The sequence below is a fragment of the Mesoplodon bidens genome (genome assembly GCF_964165515.1).
Source record: "Mesoplodon bidens genome assembly, chromosome: 10".
In the NCBI taxonomy this organism is placed as follows: Eukaryota; Metazoa; Chordata; class Mammalia; order Artiodactyla; family Ziphiidae; genus Mesoplodon; species Mesoplodon bidens.
Genome location: NC_138172.1, coordinates 25,661,071 through 25,679,925, shown reverse-complemented (window position 1 = coordinate 25,679,925; position 18,855 = coordinate 25,661,071). Strand labels below are relative to the sequence as shown.

General features: G+C 40.5%; 1 protein-coding gene across 3 annotated transcripts in view; it reads right to left on the bottom strand.

The window, feature by feature from the left end:
* ADAMTS9 (ADAM metallopeptidase with thrombospondin type 1 motif 9) overlaps nt 1–18,855 on the bottom strand; it is a 172,246-nt gene that overhangs the window by 68,434 nt on the left and 84,957 nt on the right. The window contains exons 26-28 of one of the 3 annotated variants that reach the window (XM_081246304.1): nt 18,142–18,411; nt 12,592–12,753; nt 10,279–10,455 (exon numbers count right to left, since the gene is read on the bottom strand). In XM_081246304.1, the coding sequence (XP_081102430.1) occupies nt 10,279–10,455; nt 12,592–12,753; nt 18,142–18,411 (609 nt within the window). The remainder of the gene's footprint in view (nt 1–10,278; nt 10,456–12,591; nt 12,754–18,141; nt 18,412–18,855) is intronic. The other 2 variants (XM_081246305.1, XM_081246306.1) reach the window with 2 other exon arrangements.

The following is an 18,855-nucleotide window of genomic DNA, read 5'->3' as shown; positions in this document are numbered from 1 at the left end:
ATGAAACAAACAGGCTCTTCTGGACAGCACTTCCTCCCTGACATCACAGTTGTGACCTGCCACTGCTAAGGGGTTCCCAGATACTTCACAGTTGATTAAGAGACAACCAAGGAGGGAATCATGATTTCACTAAGAAAGGGCCAACTTCAGTGCAGGAATAGGTGAGTTGGTTGGGTGAGGGCTTTTTATGAAGCACAAGGAAAACAAACAGCACATATTTGTGGAAAAGTTCTTTAGCTTTCAAAGGATTCTGGGCTTTGACTGGGGAGCAATGGATTAAAAAAGGGTTGTCTGCATTTGGCCAAGTATTTACTAGAATTTACTAGCAAGACCAGCTATGGAAGTCTGGATTTCCCTGGGAAAAGGGGAGCAAAAAATCACACCATTCCCAGAGGCCCTTGCATTTTAGCTGCCTGGGTGGGAGGGGTGGAGGGAGGTAGGGGGGAGGAGGAAGAAGAGGTTCATGAGAAAAAAGCCAATGAAAAACTAGGAAAGATGCTGTTTACACTGAGCTCGGACTAGAGCACCCACTTTTATTATGATGTTACAGTGCAAATCTGAGATTAAAAACAGCTTCCTAAAATGTGTCAGAATTTTTAAAGCCCTGAAATAAATCCAGACCTACTCTCTGCTTCCTTGTGAAGTCAAATACACACTCTGAACATATTTATGTTTCTTTAAGAATTAAAAAAGAAATAACTTATTTTGAAAAATTTCAAACTTAAAGAAAAATTGTAAGAACATCACAAAGAACTCCCTCTGCCCCTTATTCAGATTCCCCAACTGTCAGCATTTCACCACATTTGCTCCCTCCTTCGTCCTCCCTAAGTATATACATATATGCCATTATTATTTTTTCTTTTCCTGAAAAATTTGCAGACATAATGTGCCATCATCTCTCAAACTCTAATTTCCCCAAATCAAGGACACTTTCCTACATAACCACCATACAACTCTCCAAGTCAGGAAATCACTATTGATACACCACCAGCATCCAAACCTATGTGTTTCTTTTTATGATTCCCTCCTGCAAGTTAGCTCTTTATTTCCATAGTTTAGGCCAGTACAATAAGGATATCAGCTTCTGAGTAGTTCATTCATTCACTCATTCATTCATTCATTTCAATATTGTTGACAGTATGCCTACTGTGTGTAAGGCACCAAGCTTGGACAGTGGACATCTACAGCCCAAAGGAAATTTGGGGCAATTCAGTAAATGATTCGGTTAAAAAGATTTTCACTTGAAATGTGGTGGCTATGTCTACATTTCTTCCTTTGTTCTAGTTAGAAAAAGGGAGCAAAACCACGTTTTGTTTCATTTTTTTAATGTCATCTCTTCCCTCACTTCATCTTACACACCTCCCAAACCATAACCACATCTTAACATGCACTTGCCACATGGATGGAGGAATACATCAGTATTTGGGCAAACGAGGGGCAAAGAACGAGGTGAACGCGAGGGCAGAACTCACAGTGGTTGACTCTCCTACCAAGGGGAAGGAATAAGCCTTAGCATTGCCAGAAGATTTCAACTCCTGTAGCTTAGTTTTAACTCAAGAAAGAGTATGGAAGATATCTCAATGCATTTAATGTGTTTTATTTCAAGCAGACAGTTATTAGTGTGAGATCACTTTTTAATAAATTTTAATTTCATCACTTTTCATAATTCACTTGTAGTACGACAGCATATCACATTCTACAGTAACCCTAATCACCACAGGCAGCTACAAATCCCCTAACTGGCTGGACCAAAATCTGATTTCTCATCCTAATTACCTATATATCTACTGAACAAAGAAAACACTTAGATTTATTACCTCCAGTTATTCTATTTCTCTTTGTATATTAAAATGTCAGAAATATCACATAATGTGTGCTTAATAAATACTTCATGCTTTTTTTCCCTCCAAGTCTTCCAGAAAGCCCCAATCTTGCTCTTTACCTGGTCTAATTTTAAGAAAAACAATTTTCTCATATTCATCCCTTTAGAGCTCTGAGCAAAATCTGTAAATGGCTCAATAATTCCAGAATGTTTCAAGCAGTTACCATCTGGAGAAACAGAAAATCTTAAATTGTAGACATCCTCTTTCCACAGCTTTTCACCACTTCACCAACTAAACAGCAAGATGAGGGGATTATATCTTGGTTACCAAGCTCAGAACCTGGTTCAGCCACAGTTTGACCTAGAACCAACTAGCTAACTTATCTGATGGTGCCAAGCTCATCAAGTAGAAGAGGTTAAATTTGATAATGTGAGTGAATTGCTTTGCATAATTTCTAGCAGAAAGTAAATGCTCTGAAATGTAAGTGATTGTTATAATAAAAAGTCAAAGCTGTCACAATAATTATGGGAGGAAATGCACTGTATAAAACTGAGGGGAAACAGCTCTTCTGCACATAGCTGAAGCAATCCATTCATCTACTTTCTGAGATACTTCAGAAGAAGGTGGCTTAGAGAGAGTTATTTGACTTATTTCCCATTTTAGTACACAGACAACCTAAGAGTGAGGATAATAAATGAAAAAGGGCTTCTAAAAACAGACCACCTGAACGGTTTATAGTTTAATTCAGATGTCACCCTAAAGGGGCAAAAAAAACCCACAACTCTATCTGGTCGCTAGAAAAGAGAACTGATGACATCATCAGCCAATTTGCAGCCAATGTCGTTACATACATTTTAATTTCTGGGTGCATCAGTACAGGGTATGAACATGAAACAAACCATAATGGTTTTCTTAACACTGGGGAGGCAAAGTTAAATGACGGCAATTATAGTGATGGAGGAGACACAGCCTCAGCTCTGATTCTTCTGAAGTGTCTTTGAGACAGCTCCATAAACCTAATCTACTCAACCTTTACCTACAGAGCTCAGGGAATATGAAAGTTGCCTTCTTGAAACTTCTCCTTCAAAGAGGAAATGGTCTCTTGGAATTCAAGCTTCTATAAGGTGGCTACCTGGCATTGTCCATTTTTGCCCTCTCCTAAAAAGCATTATTACACCTTGCCCTTTCGACCCATAGAACACATAAACATTCTTTCTCCTTAACTGAACTTACTGCCATGATGAACTTGAACTCTGAGATGCAAAAGAGGAGAGTTTGTTTTAACAGCTGCTTTTATGTGGAGGCCCTGGAGTTACTACTCTAAAGACAGCTGGTTCTGAAAGGCTCTTTTTTTTTTTTTTTAGGTTTGACCATTGTATTTTTCTTTTTTTTAACATCTTTATTGGAGTATAATTGCTTTACATTGTTGTGTTAGTTTCTGCTGTATAACAAAGTGAATCAGCTATACATATACATATATCCCCATATCCCCTCCCTCTTGCGTCTCCCTCACACCCTCCTTATCCCACCCCTCTAGGTGGTCACAAAGCACCGAGCTGATCTCCCTGTGCTACTTTTTCAATGCCCAGCTGTCAGGGAACACCCACTAAAGTGTTCCCAAACAATGGTGCAAAACAGAAGAATGACAAGAGGATGGTACATATTAGATGCAAGGGCATCCTACATAGGGACCCATTACATGCTGACATAGGGCTTTTCTCCCCAATTTATTTTAATAAGTTTACTGATCCCTTGGCTAGTTGAATATTAATTGCTAACTGCCTGAGGTTGCCCTGTCTAATACGGTAGCCACCAGGCACAGGTGGATGTTTATATTTAGAGTAATTAAGTACAAGTTAAAATGCAGTATCCCTATTGTACTTGGCCACATAATAAGTGCTTAATATTAGCCACATGTGGCTAGTGGCTTCCATATTGGAAAGCAAAGATAGAGAACATTTCCAACATTGTGGAAAGTTATTGGACTGCTTTGGTCAAGGCATAACCTCATTCTAATAAGAGAAAGGGGATGCAGGCCTGGTTAAGAATGGTGGCTTTGTAGGTTCAGCCTATACTGATTCTTTTCCATACTACTTCCTGTACACTCTTTTCTTGGCTGCCAATTTTCTATTTTATAAATTTCTGGAAAGGGATGTTGCAGTGATTAAAACAATCCATGAAAATGAACAACAGCAAGAAGCAAAGATGGTGATGTGGCAATCCACACATTCCAGATCTTTTTATTGGTACCTATTAAATAACAAAGGGGGAAATGTACTCTCAGCCACAACTTCCCACGCTGGTGTGGAGGCTGAGGACCCCAGACAGGAGAGGCAGAAAGCCAGGCCCTCCACTTATCCTGGCTCTCAGACCCCTGAACTCATGTTTGGGTTCTAATGTAAAGGTGAACAGAAGCATATTTCCTGACAGGAGGTTTTGAAAGGTTCCATGCCATCAGCGAGAGGGCATTTATCACTGAAAATTATTAAGCAACTGCACATTTAAAAGGAAAGACAAGATCAATAATTTATATCAGTTGAACAAAGATCATTACAACACGAAGATATATATATATATATATCCTAATAGCAATTTGTATTTTTATGGTTGTAGTGAGGCTTCCAGGAAAAAATTGTCAGTTCTATATGTATTCAACTTTTCTGTTTCCCCACTAGAATGAATAGCTCTGGCTGTTCATTGCTGTATCCTTAGCATCCAGAACAGACTAGCCCCACAGTAGGCTAAAAAATGACTTTTTTTTTTTAAAGGAATGACCCAGAGTCTTTTATGCCCTCCTCATAAATCTTCCTCAACTGCCTTTAATAATCGCGATTCCCTCCCAGCCAATTAGACTTGGACTCAGCCTCTACCTCCCACTCCACATTCCAAAGTTTCCATTCCTGTCCATTCCAGAAGGGCAACTCGCTGACCTGAGTCAGGGGGGAGGACCTTCACTCCTTCTCAGGGTCTAATGTCTCTCTTACCCTTGCCCCCATCCCCGCCTTTGGACTTTTTAAGACTGTAAAAACAGAAATCTGTCAAGCTATCATGAAATATCAGCTGTCAGAAAGCAGGAACAGAATCTCTGATAGGCATACAATCACTGTAAATACGGAGGAAAAAAAAAAAAAGTCCAGCTAAGTTTTATCTCCAATGAAACAGATGCAGGCCAGTGTTTTGCTTTTTTGGAGCACATGTGAGATGAGTGGTTTACAGAGTCTTAATCTACCCTGAGTTCAAATAAACTTTGTAATTTCATATGTCATAATGTTTTCATTAAAAAAAACCTATCTTATTTTTTATACTCCACATTGATAGAGGCAAATAATGTGTTTCTTATTTCTTTCTTAAAAGACACCAGAAGTATGTTTAAGATGTGTCTTCATTAGTAAAGAAAAAAAATCTTACATTTATAAAAAAAATGCATACACATTTAATGTGATATTCCTTATAGCCCAAATCTTTATATCATCCTCCAAATCTGGCTATTATGATATTTTAAAAATAAAAAAGAGAGACGTTTTGCCATTCCCTAAACATACTCAGTTGTTTGAAGTGTTCATAGCTGCCGGTTATGGGAATTTACCAGTAAAAGTTATAAATTTAGATTTTCTGTTGCTGGAGTCAAAGGGGCAATGTCAGTATTAGCTAAATAATGTTGAGTCTAGATGGAGTGTGAGTTTTAGGCATATCCTTTTATTGAATATAAGCAGGAATTTAAAAAAGTCATTCTGAACATGTGCTATTGCTTTCTACCAAAACAAACAGGACATTGGGAGACAGTGCTTTGGAAAAGATCCCTGGTGTTCTCCTTACTGGCTACAAGTAATAAATCCTTCCTTCTCCCAGGGGAGAAAAAAAAAAAAGGTATACTGACATTGAAGTTGTATTGCTAAAGAAGATTATCACACAGTCAAATGGATTCAGAAAAACACCTCTCTCAACAGGGTAACATGGGGGCTAAATGTGACACAGATTTGCTTAACTTGGCTTGGTACATAGTAAATACTCAGTAAACGTTAGCTACAATCACCTGCTTTGGAGAAGTTATCTTATTCAGCACCTCATAAAAAACCCCTCAAATGCATACAGGGACTCCCTTATTTTGGTCCTTTCCCCCCCCAGTTACCATAACAAACTACAGTGCAAAATGGAGGCTCAGCAGGGGAATGTGGAACCAGCAGAGATCTGAGGTCATCTTTATGATTTATCATTTTTTGAAAAGTGCAGGTTCTCTTAAAACTTTCAAGTTACTGTTATGTTTTCTTTATTTTTCTTTAATAAGAAATGCTTCTGATATGTATTGCAGGTGAACAAATAACAAAGTTGACAAATGTTGTACGTCTTTTACAGTTATCTGAACACAAAGAATAAGGTATGATCAAATTGATGCACATTAGGTGAGCTTTTTCCTGTACCTGGCTCCTCTGACATATTCAGAACCATTTCTCCTAATCACTGGTTTTGTCTTCTGGCTATGCCTTAGCATTATCTACAAATTCAATAAACGGAGCATTCATATTTCATAGGTGAGACTCAATGAATCAAGACAACAGTATTAGAGAAGAAAATAAACCCAACAAAATATTAGGCCTCGTATGTTTTTGTTTATATCACTAAGCATCATTTCCAATCCAGAAATAATTTTTAAAGTATCCCTTTAAAATACACATTTATTATTATTATTATTTTTTGCAGTACGCGAGCCTCTCACTGTTGCAGCCTCTCCCGTTGTGGAGCACAGGCTCTGGACGCGCAGGCCCAGCGGCCATGGCTCACGGGCCTAGCCGCTCCGCGCCATGTGGGATACCCCCGGACCGGGGCACGAACCCTCGTCCCCTGCATCGGCAGGCGGACTCTCAACCACTGCACCACCAGGGAAGCCCTAAAATACACATTCTGAACTATCCAATTACATAAAGCTTGCCACTTGGCTAACTCAGATTTGGGAGAGGGATGGTACAGGTTGGAGGGGATTTACAAAATTAAAACGTGTCTTTTTAAAACCAAAAGAAACATATACATGCATTTCTAAGCACACAGCCTATTTGCCTTTACAGTCTGCTGATAAACACTGATTTTTAAACATTGTATATAAAATTAAATAACATGGAAAAAATAAATATGCTTTATTATATAAACACATAGAAATCTGTACTGCTCAAAATATTCAGATAATACTAGGCTTGGCTGCTTAAAATGTATTCGGAAAGTATGGTAGTGATATTTACAATCTTTATTTTTGCTAGAGATAGATGTGGTGAGGTGATAAAATACTGATGTCAGGCATTTTCTCTTCCTGCCTACAGAAGCTGCAAACTTTAATATGAAAATGAGGTAGACACAAATTCATAAGTTGGCCAGGCAGAAACAAAAGCACAGTTCCTTCGTGAGCTCATAAATTCTCATTATCCGGGTCGACAGGCATTATTCCAAAGCACCTAAAGCAAGGCTCAGAGAACACATTTAGGTTTTGGCATGAAAAACTCACACAAGCAATTTCTCCTAAGGAGAACCATGGTCTCCAAGGCAATCAGCAAGCAGATACATGGGGCAATGCAAAAAGGAAGGCTGGAGGACCATCTTGGATAGGTGACATCACCTAGCAACCTTTTTGATTTTTATCTTGAAGCAGCTTACTCTAGAATGCTACAGATTTTTTAACCCACTTCCCACTACAGTTTGACAGCTCTCTTTCCAATTTATCCCTCTAGTCACGGGATGTGTGCATGCAATAGGCAAATCAGTGTTAAGAACCTTATTTCAAAAATAAAACATTACCAAGTCAGAGTGCAAGGACACGTTCAAAAGAGGACAGAAAAGACGAAATCTGGGGAAGGTGTTTTCCACAATCACGATTCTAAGTCTCTAGTGACTTGAGCCAGAATTAAGGGTCTTAAAATGGGTACCTGAAGCCTACATTCACAAAAGCTTCATTTTAGAGAGTCTGGACACCACGCTAACAGCCATTTGGAGTTTCTCTCCTAAATGCTTCTCCTTAGTAACAACTGTTGAACTAGGCTATCTTCATTCTGACCTTGGAAAAGACCTACTCACACAGCAATAGTTGCTTCTCGACACTATCTCCAGCTTGGGAGTACTTGGGGAAAGAAAGCAACAAGGCCGGAGGGGGACTAAAGGCTACCCTTGGTCTCTAGTAAATCGAGTTCACTTTCTCTTGAAAGCAACATGTTAGCACCATGAATACAGTTTTTGTTGTTGTTAATGTCACTCTCAGTTACAATGATGAAGCACCATAGAAGTGGCTTTATGGCTGTTAACACAATTCACTGAGGTATGCTTCAATCTAGAATTACTAAGAAATTGTACCAAAGCATCAATAAAAGTCAACATAAAAGTAAAATCCAAATCCTACAGTAGGAATCTAAAAGGCTGCCCTCACACACATAATTTAAGGAATATATTACAAATGGATCTATTTAAATAAAATGTTTTTGATTTAGTTGTTTTAAAAATCACAATAAAAAGCCTTGTAGAAGTGGTCTTGCTCCCAGGCTGCAGAAGCATTTGAATATATATTTGAATAATGATCACTTTACAAAGGAAGCATTAAAATTGCATAGGCAGCAAAAATGTTTTCAAAATCTGTGTATTTGCTCCTGTGCATTACAGAGCATTTAGAATCTCTCTCTTTTTCTCTGTGTGTTTCAGAAAACTATGTGCAGCCCCAAGAACAACAACTACAATAAGAAAAGCTTAAAGTCTTCAGTTAATTAGCAGATCATATTTTAAAATTTAAGCACTTAAGCTCTTAAGATATCTGTGGGAGAGGGTGGTGATCCGGTGTAAAAAAAAAAATTAAGCTGTGTTTAAAAAGTGTTCAAGAAAGAGAATGCTGTGGAAACTAATGTATATATACCATATAATATATATTGTATATATTATATACAATATATAGTGTATAATATTATATTATTATTATATTATATATACACACACACATACCCTTTGAGGGTTAGGAGATGTTTTTTCGTCAGTATTAAAGAAACACAACTTTTTAGAGAGCTACTAGATTTTTTGATATATACTCCAGTGTGGTATTGGTGTTGGCTAAGTGAAAGGGATGAAAATATAATGGGCTCAAGAGGGAAAATTTCATGAAAAATAATATGTAATAGGTGACTTAGGGAAGCTGGAATGTCAGAAGATGTTCTTGACATTCTAAGGTTATTTCTGATCTTTTTCAAAATGTTCATTTTGGGAGAATGCCAGTATTGCAGACGAAATACTCTGGGTGAACAATACATCTGAAATGCCCTTGAAAAAAATCCTCAGAGCCCAGCTGAATAGTACCAGTTGAGATAATGCTCTAAATTCTTCTAGATTTCTACTTAATACAAAGTACAGTAGTTATACAGCTAGTGTTCTACCTGCAGACACAATCTCTGACACTGAAACCCTTGACTCTTAGAAGTGTCAACAGGTATTAGCCATGTCAGGTCAGTTAATCGGCTCTTTAGTTGGTTTTAGGAATGGTTAAGACTTTTCCTCAGAACCCTATGGAATAAAAAAGGCTTTTGGATATGACTTAATATAATATTAATTCAGCTTCAGTGCAATTAATGTATTCACAGGAATGTTTACTCTATTTACATGAAACCGCCCTAATGACTCCATACCTATGGCACAATTTAGCCACAGTATCGTTTTGACATAGCCTATCCTTCTGTTTGCCAAGAGCTGCCCCAGAAGTTTGCATAGTATTTACAGAGGCGAATCTGTCTCACAATGTCATTTAAAAGTAGATCGCAAAGGAAGCCTAGGACCAAAGAAAAAAATGGTCTCAAACAGGCTTTGTGTCTTGATAGAAGAGAGAACATTTCAGATGCCTTGAATGGCATCAGGTCACTGAGTCCACTTTTGGTCTTTTGAATTTTCCAAATGGGTTCAGTCGATTTTGTGGGCACAACCTTTTTGGTGATTGTGTTGAGAGCTGTACCCGAGTCACAGAGAGGCAAGGTATAGTCTCTGAATCAAAAATTGCTTTGGCCTCAATAAGCAGGTATCTTCCCACCAAAGTCAAAACTACCAGCTTAGAAAAAGAAAGAATATCTGCTTTTGAGTTGTCTGCTTAAATCACTTTGGAGCTTAATAATGGCACGGAGTTATTTAGTTTCTTAAACACACACACACACACACACACACACACAAATATATATAGTCTAGCTATAGGAAAGGATGCTACTTCTGGGTATTGGCAAAGGCTGGTATGAGGTACAAGTCACCTGTAAAGTCACTTTGGCAATCTCATAAAAAAAATTAATTCTGTTGTATGTCAATATGAAGAAAATAGCAGACTGTGTATAGCACAGTTTCAGGGATGCCCTTGTGAGGAGGATAATTATCTGTCTCAAAGGAGTGACCCAGAACACCTTGGAATTGGGCATGTTAGTTACATATTTTGCTTAACAAACATGAATAGTTAGGGCCGTACCGAACTCCAAGGGCCAGTACTCCATGCAGCATCTTGAGGACAAGCATGTGTGTTACATTGCTCTCGATCTGGAGGCTTGTCAAGAATTTCACAGCTCAGATCTAGAAACCGTTCCCCGCTGGGCCGCTGACAGACCACCAGTCTTGTCCGCAAGCCTCCACCGCACAGCTTAGTACACTGGAAGAAGAAAAAGGAAGGCTGCAGTTATTTTGCCTGAACAGCCAGTGGCAAATTTTCTTTTCCTGTAAGAAAAACGTCTTAGCCAGACTCTATTACAGCATCCGGCAAGATAAGTCTGTAGGCAGAATGAAGCTGAGTTACCAAAAGTAATATACACAGCAGACCGGAGCCCTCTACTTTCATGGTAGGTATTGTTTACTGAGCATTTGCTCTTCATCTGTACTAAGCGCTTTTATATATATTATCTCATCAAGAGGAGAGTGTAATTATTTGCTGCATTTTATATATGGGGCAACTGAGCTTAAGAGTTTCACTTGATCAAAGTCAGTTCAACAGCAGGTGTCTAGGATAAGACTACAGCCTTTTTTTGAGGTATTCAAAACCAAAAATCAAAGAAACAAAAATCTAAAAACCACTCAGTACCAAATAAAGGAAATAATGACTTAGCTGGTTTTATTTTCTGGCAACCTCTAAGAAGTTGTAACCAACCTTTGTCTATTCTGTCTCCATAGACCTTTCTGACGTTCAAATATTTTATGTTATCTCTGAATCTGAGCATAATGATGGTTTTCCCCTAGGATGAGTAAACAGTGTGGTGGGAACATTGGATAAGGTTCTGACTGTTGGCTAGACCCACACTTCTGAGGCAGGAACAAGTTGTATTTCTTGGACAGTACCGCTGTGCTCACATCCAGGAACACTGACTGTTCCCCTGCTGTGTCAAGGCCAGATCTCCCACAGAATTTGGAATGATCTGGTCCGTGCTGACGGCCAGCATCCTAGCAAATGCGCGTACTCTCCTGGCTTCTATCCAATTACAGAAGCTGAAGCACAGGCCCCATGGGACAGAACTTTACGAGGAGTTTTGGGAAACCCACAATATACACGTCTCCAAACCTGACTTCCCCTTCCGGCCTTTCAGCAAAGCCCTCCAGAATGACGTATTATCACCGAAAGTTAAAACTCTCCGTTACAAGTGCCTATGACTACTAGGTTACGTGGATGAAAGCATGAAATGAAATGTGGACACGTGATTTCGTTTAGCCAGGGGTGTGGACAAACATGCCCGTCCATCTCATGTGTCTTTGTTCCCCTGTTGGTGGGGGGTGGGGGGGGTCTCCACGATGTTAATCCTCGTGTGTTATTTTATAAATTTTACAGTCAAGACAGAACAACTCAACAAACTCTAAATATGGGTTCTCCCTGTGGATTCAAGAGTAGAGAGATATATTCTTTGTTAATTAAATACAAAACAATAAGCATCTAAGTCCTACACATGACAGTGGCTCAAAACCCCATTCGATAATAATAGTAATGCTAATGTAATGAGTATTATTGGGAGTAATAATACTGATTATCATTATTATAAAAGCAGTTAACTGTGATTGAAGGCTATGGGCTAGGCTTTGGACACGCACTATCTCATATAATAGATGTGGACACTGTGAAGTGAGTGCCATTATTATTCCCATTTATAGATGAGAATACAGACATTTGGCAAAGTTATATTATTTGTTAAAGCCACAAAGCTTGTAAGAGCCAGGCCTGGGAATGGGACCCAGTTTTGTCTGCTCCAAATATTCTATTGCCTTTCATCGGTCATAGCAGGCAATTCTTAAAAGTTAAGAGCTGAAGAATTTTATTATTTGAGACTATACAGCTAATTATTCATTTCTACAATTAAAATGAATCACCTTTGATAGGAATAACAGCTCCTATTCATTCTGGTTCATCAGGGATTTGAAATATTAGGAGACACGATGCCATGGGAACAAGGTATATCACAAACACCCCAAAGCTATGAAGAAGATGGCAAAATTTCCATTGACTGATTTAACACACATTTTCAATCACTTTAAAAGCACCCATGTTTTAATCAGCAGAGGTTAACAATTTAAAGTAGCATTTATCTGCATTCTTTCCTAACTTTTCTCTCCTATGTAGTCAAGCTGTTATCTACTTGGTAATAAATGCACTTTTAAAATAGTCCAGAATTAAGACAGTTCTCCTAGTTAACCTGAAATCAAGAAGCTTTAACAAGAGCTAGTTCTTTTCTTCAAATAAACTATGAACAATAACACTGTTTGGTGTTTGTTTTTTCCCAAAGGATGTATAAGTGGAGTTTGCTCTCACCTCTCCCCAGCTGCCATAAGCCCACTGAGGGCAAGGGCCAGATTCGCAGGATCTCTGCTCATCGGGTTTGATTCTTTCCACACAGTCGTTGGCGGTGTATCCATTTTCATCCTGACACACAACAACACGCCGCTGGGACCCACCAGCACAGGTACTGGAACACTGAACACAGCAGACATCAGTCAACAAGTTAATCCCTACCTCGATCTCCATCTCAGGGACACAAAAAGCAGCTGGTTGAAGGGTCAGAGACAAATGTGGCAGAGACCATTCTCAAGTCGTCCACAATGGACAGAAAGCAATCCTGAGAACCTCCCTTCCGTGGGGCTGTTTAAAGTTCACGTCTTAGCAACACCTGGAGGGCAGAAACACGGCTTCCCCCTTGAGCAGGTTAGGTCTCAGTAGGTGTTTAATAAATGCCTAATGAGTGATCATGTCTTGGGATTTCCAAAGCTGTCCTATTCATCCTTTGCATCTCTGAGAGGTACAGACGTGCTGACTGACACCACAGTCTACTGGGAAATTCTCTTCTTTTCAAAACTGCAAGCGCTTATTTAGAAACAACATTTAACTTCCCTTTCAACATCGGGGTCAAATCACATGATTCAGGAATTGCCAGTTGTTGAAATTAAGCTTCTGTACTAACTCCTTCAATTACCCAAGGAAAGCAACACGGAATGTCACTTACATATCATTTCCTTGCAGGTAATGTTCCCGTCTCTCCCTTGGCAAAAGCCTCTACTTCCGTGGCTAATGGTAGCAAGATTTGTTTTCCTTCTTTATTTTTATTCCCCAGTAAACATGAATTCCATATTGACAGACCTCTCTTCGGGTGCACGAGCCTACTGCTTACTCGCCTCTCATGGTTGTCACAGAATTATGTTCACCCTTCAGCTAATTTCCCACACAAGCTTCTCATAGCTCTCTTATTTATCTACATCTTGAGTGTTTTTTTCTTTCCATAATTTCCTTATCTTTTGAAACCCGATGTGTTTGCTAGTCTCCTTCACTCTGACCCTTAACTTGTACAATCTGTTTGCTTGTAAAACAACCATCTAGTCCTCCAAGCAACCCAATTCTCAGGAATTATCAAGTCTCTGACCGCATCTGCAACATTGTTTTGAGTTCCCAGTTCCAATGGCTGATTTGTGCTATCAAACCCCAGCTCAAACCAGTGTTATATCAAAACACCCATAAATAATGCTCCTTGCTGGTTGGCTTCTTCCATATAAGGATGTGAAAATGTTTATTTTTTGCTTATTGTACTGGACTTCAGGTCAATCTCCCTGCCTATGCTGGTCAAATTATGAATGATTTTCAAAAATACTGAGTTTAGGGCTTCCCTGGTGGCGCAGTGGTTGGGAGTCCGCCTGCCGATGCAGGGGACGCGGGTTCGTGCCCCGGTCCGGGAGGATCCCACATGCCGCGGAGCGGCTGCGCTCGTGGGCCATGGCCGCTGAGCCTGCGCGTCCGGAGCCTGTGCTCCGCAACGGGGGAGGCCACCACAGTGAGAGGCCCGCGTACCGCAAAAAAAAAAAAAATAAATAAAAATAAAAATACTGAGTTTAATTTTTAAATGTAGAGCAGGAAAATAGATTTATGAATTCTGTCTGAACAAATATTTAGGTAATTTTTGATTTACAAAAATCCTACCTCTATTCTCTGAGGGTTCTGATATACTCACTCGAAACTTAAAAATATTTGTTTTCTACTTTTAAACAGCTTATTATGTGAGAAACAAAGAGAACTATTATTTTAATCGGCTTTGTTTGGGGACCAGAATTTAAAACATTAGGAAGGACCTTCCATATTGTAAACAGATTTGGAATATATATATTTTGGCCCTTGAATTTTTCCTTTGAAAATAAAATCTTGTATTATTTGTTTATTATGTCACCTGTGTTATTGTCCCAATAAAATGGTAAGCTCCTTCAGAGGGGATCAATGTCATACTTGTATTCCTATTAGATCCTACAGTGCTGGTCACAGGATCTACTGCCTGATCCAATTAGAGTTTCTAGAAGCAACAGTTCCATAAACCACATGCTACCCTCCCTTCAATATGGCTGAGTGGAGCAAGGAAGGATAACAAATCCAAGGTCAACTAATCTACTGGCTGCCCAGTGACCAGTCAGATGCTTCCTATTGAGAATGTGACCAAAGAGAGATAGCGCTCAGCTGGGGGCCAAGCAATTGCGTCATACAGTCTAGAACTTGTGCTTGCACAGTTCTGAACCCAGCATCGGCCTGGGTCTTTATACTCCCATACACAGGTGAAGTATTGTACATCATCTTTCTCCAGGTCCAATTTTGCCATTTTTTGATTAACAGGGATTCTTAGTTCCATTCCCATGTTGCAGAATTTCACTCTGGACTTATTTTGTTAACAATTTTCCTGTCCTCTTCAGATGACATATTTTCCCAGGTAAACGTTCCTTCGAACAAACCCTGTACCTATCATCCACACTGAACAAAACAAGAGAGAATGGCCACTAGGGAAGCAAGAGATGATGGACATCTGGTATTTTTATCTGCCTACTATACTTCCCCTTAACACCTGGCAGCCCAATTTTCCTTTAAGGAATCACTGCTCCACCAATGGGTGTCACCTTAGTGGGACTGTGTTTTAAGATGCTCTACATTTCCCTGATCAAGGAGTAAGAGGAACGGGCTGCCAATCAGACTTTCCTGGGAATTTGAATACTGAGCAGAGCAACTCAAGGGTCGTTCAGAGTTGAAAAGGTTCATTAAGACAGAAACTCCTTATAGAAATTATACTGGGGCTTCCCTGGTGGTGCAGTGGTTGAGAGTCCACCTGCCGATGCAGGGGACACAGGTTCGTGCCCCAGTCCGGGAGGATCCCACATGCCGCGGAGCGGCTGGGCCCGTGAACCATGGCCACTGAGCCTGCACGTCTGGAGCCTGTGCTCCGCAACGGGAGAGGCCCACGTACCACACACACACACACACACACAAAATTATACTGTAGATACTGTTACATCTAGAGATCAGAGATTGGCATTTGGCCTGGGGGCCAAATCTGGTCTGCAAGCTGTTTTTATAACTAAAGTGTTATGGGAACACAGCCATTTCCATGTGTTTACATAGTGTCTATGCCTGCTTTTGTGCTAAGACAGCAGAGCTGGTTAGCTGCAACAGAGACTGCATGGTCCACACAGCTGAAAATATTTATTACCTGGCCCTCTGCAGAAAAAATTTGCCAACCCCTAGCTAGATCCCTGAAGATGTTCTGGTCCCAGTCTCTACTGGGGCTAAATGAACAGTATTGTTTGTTTTGCTTTCCCTTGAAGGAATCAGTTCCTTTTCTTTTGCTTGCAACCAGAGACCCCTAGTTGGTAACACACCAAAAAACTTACAGAAGGTTCAGGTTTACGCAAAAACATACTGTAAAATGAGGTTCTGATTCCAGAAACTACTGAAAACGTTAGAGTCCCATTCTCTAGTGTTCATGACTCTTTGCTGCCTTTCCTGCTGTGGCAGGCAGGAAGAACCATGCATCCCGAACCACACAGAGGTGTATACACATGCCACACTCTCCTGGGAGTAAGTCAGGCACGTCAGCCTAGAGCTGAAAAATCACATTGTCCACCTTCAGCCTCACTTAACTTAGAAAAAAAAAAAATCCCCAAACAAAAAACAGGCACAATGAGAAGAATGGTATTGCCCACTGCTGCAAAAAGGTTACCTAATCCTCCCTAATTGGGAACTCTGCCCAAGGGCAGAATCATTCAATCTTAAAGGAATGCATTATCCACAAATGTAGTCCTAAATAAGAATAGCTTTCAGTGCCTTTTTTTTTTTTAAGTTCTAGTGTTATCATTAGAATACACATGTTTGAGTTGTGAATTTTTTCCACTGGAAAAATCATGGGACACTCAGTGATGACCTCTCTTGATCGCCCTTTAATTTCTCAGAACCCAAATTTCTTCTAACCCAGGCAAAGGAAGCCTCAAAGTGGGAAGTAAGGGAGGAGAATGAGGTGGTGAAGGTCCCAGGCAGATGTTCTGCTTACAACCAACAGGTGCAGTGTGTGAAAACACTCAGTGGCGGGCTTCCCTGGTGGCGCAGTGGTTGAAAGTCTGCCTGCCAGTGCAGAGGACACAGGTTCGAGCCCTGGTCTGGGAAGATCCCACATGCCACGGAGCAACTAGGCCCGTGAGCCACAATTACTGAGCCTGCGTGTCTGGAGCCTGTGCTCCGTAACAAGAGAGGCCGCGACAGTGAGGCCCGCGCACCGCGATGAAGAGTGGCCCCCACTTGCCGCAACTAGAGAAAGCCCTCGCACAGAAACGAAGATTCAACACAGCCAAAAATAAATAAAAAATAAAATAAAGAATTATAAAAAAAAAAACACAAAAAAAAACACTCAGTGGCTATCTGCATTCACAGGAAAGTAAACCTAATTTATTGAAACATAACCATGGTGGGAAACTGACAGGTTCCTTCTAATGCTTTTTAGTCCAGAAATAATTAAACACAATTAGCAGTACTAGAAGGAAATGAATAGTAAACAATTAAAAAGAAGACTTCATGACTGATTAATAAACACCAAACTCCCCATACCTCCCCAGGGTCTCTTGCTACCTTACCCCTCCTGAAGTTCCTTTAGACGTGTCCAGTATTCCACAATAAAATTATTTTTTGGAAAATTATTCAATAAAAATTCTGAAACTTTCGAGAGCATATTTTTCCTTTGAATGCTGGCTAAATATTATTTGTCAAGGTCTTCCTAATTTGAAGGACAAAGATAACGATAACAATAAAAATAATCATCGACATTTATTAAATTTTCACGATGGTGGGCAGAGTGTACAACACTGTATTTGCATTGTTGTATTTAATGCTTACGACAACCCAAGAAAGTTGGAGTTACTGTTAACTTTGTTTTACAGATGAGGAAACAGGCTCCAAGAGGAGAGGGGACCTGCCAAAGATACCAAAATCTGATAGTGCAAGTCCTTGGATCAAACAGAGGCATCTTTCCTTAAAGCTTGTGCTGATAACCATTCAGTTACGGAATTTTCCCTCTAAGCACAGATTTTACCCAGCCTCGTCCTTCTCTCCTAATCCAAGACAATGATCTACTATTACAGATGGCATAGCAATTGTGCCATTTCAAGACTACACTCATCTGGAAAATAGCAAGAAGGAAAATGACTTTCATTAAAAACTCCCTTTCAGAAAAGTTCTTTTGCCCTTTTAATTTTCCTTCAGGTAGGAGCTGCCTGCCACCTCCAGGATCAATCATCACAGCTTCACATTACCTTCCAGGAAGCTGCCTGATCAAATCATCCAGCAGTGACACCCCCTCCCCTCCACCCAGTTAAGGTGGCTTAGAAGGTGCGGGCAGACTGTCTCAAGTGACACCGCTTCCGGGACTGCAATTAACCTCAACAAATGAAAATGCACAGTGTCAATCCCTTCTGACATAAATATGCTCCAGAGGTGTTTCTAGTTTGTTTCCCTCCAAGCACTACATCGAATGAAAGAGAAGAAAGCAAATTCACAAAGGCTTCAGGGAATACTCACTGCTCCCCAGGGGCCGGTCCTCCACTGGTTTCCTCCGAGCACGTGGGTGCGGCTGGGGCTGACGCTCCTGGGGCGATAACCCTCGTTTTGGAAAGGGTGCTGAGCGAGGCCACCGTCTGGGGTCCGCTGAGGGCATGGTGACATGGAACAGTCCTGGTCGGTTTCTGGGATATAATCCAGGTCACACTCGATTTGATCGATCACGTGGTCACTGTAGTTGACACAGACCACTTGCCGGGTGGTCCTCCCTTGCCCACACGTCACGGAGCACTATATTGGACGTTCAGAAAGAGAAAGGGTGGTTCAGCCAGTCGCTCAGGCCCAAAACCCTGGCATCTCCCTGTCTCTTTTCTTCCCACCTCATGGTCATTTTCATGGAGAAGCCCTGTCGGCCCAGTACGCAAAATACATCCCCATCAGCCACTTCCCACCATCTCTGCCATCACCTCCCTAGTCCAGGCCACCGCCTTCCCTTGCCAGGACTATTGCAGTAGCCTTTCAGCTGGGCTCCTGTTTGTAATCTTGACGTCTTCCTCCCAACCCAAGTCTGTTATCCACATATCATAAAACATGACCCTTGCAAACAATAGTCAGATCATGTCATTCACCTAGTGACTTCCCAATTCACTGTGAATAATGTCCACAGTCCTTACCTTGACCTAGTAGGCCCTTCATGATGTGGCCACTGGCTACCTTTCTGACACATCTCTTACC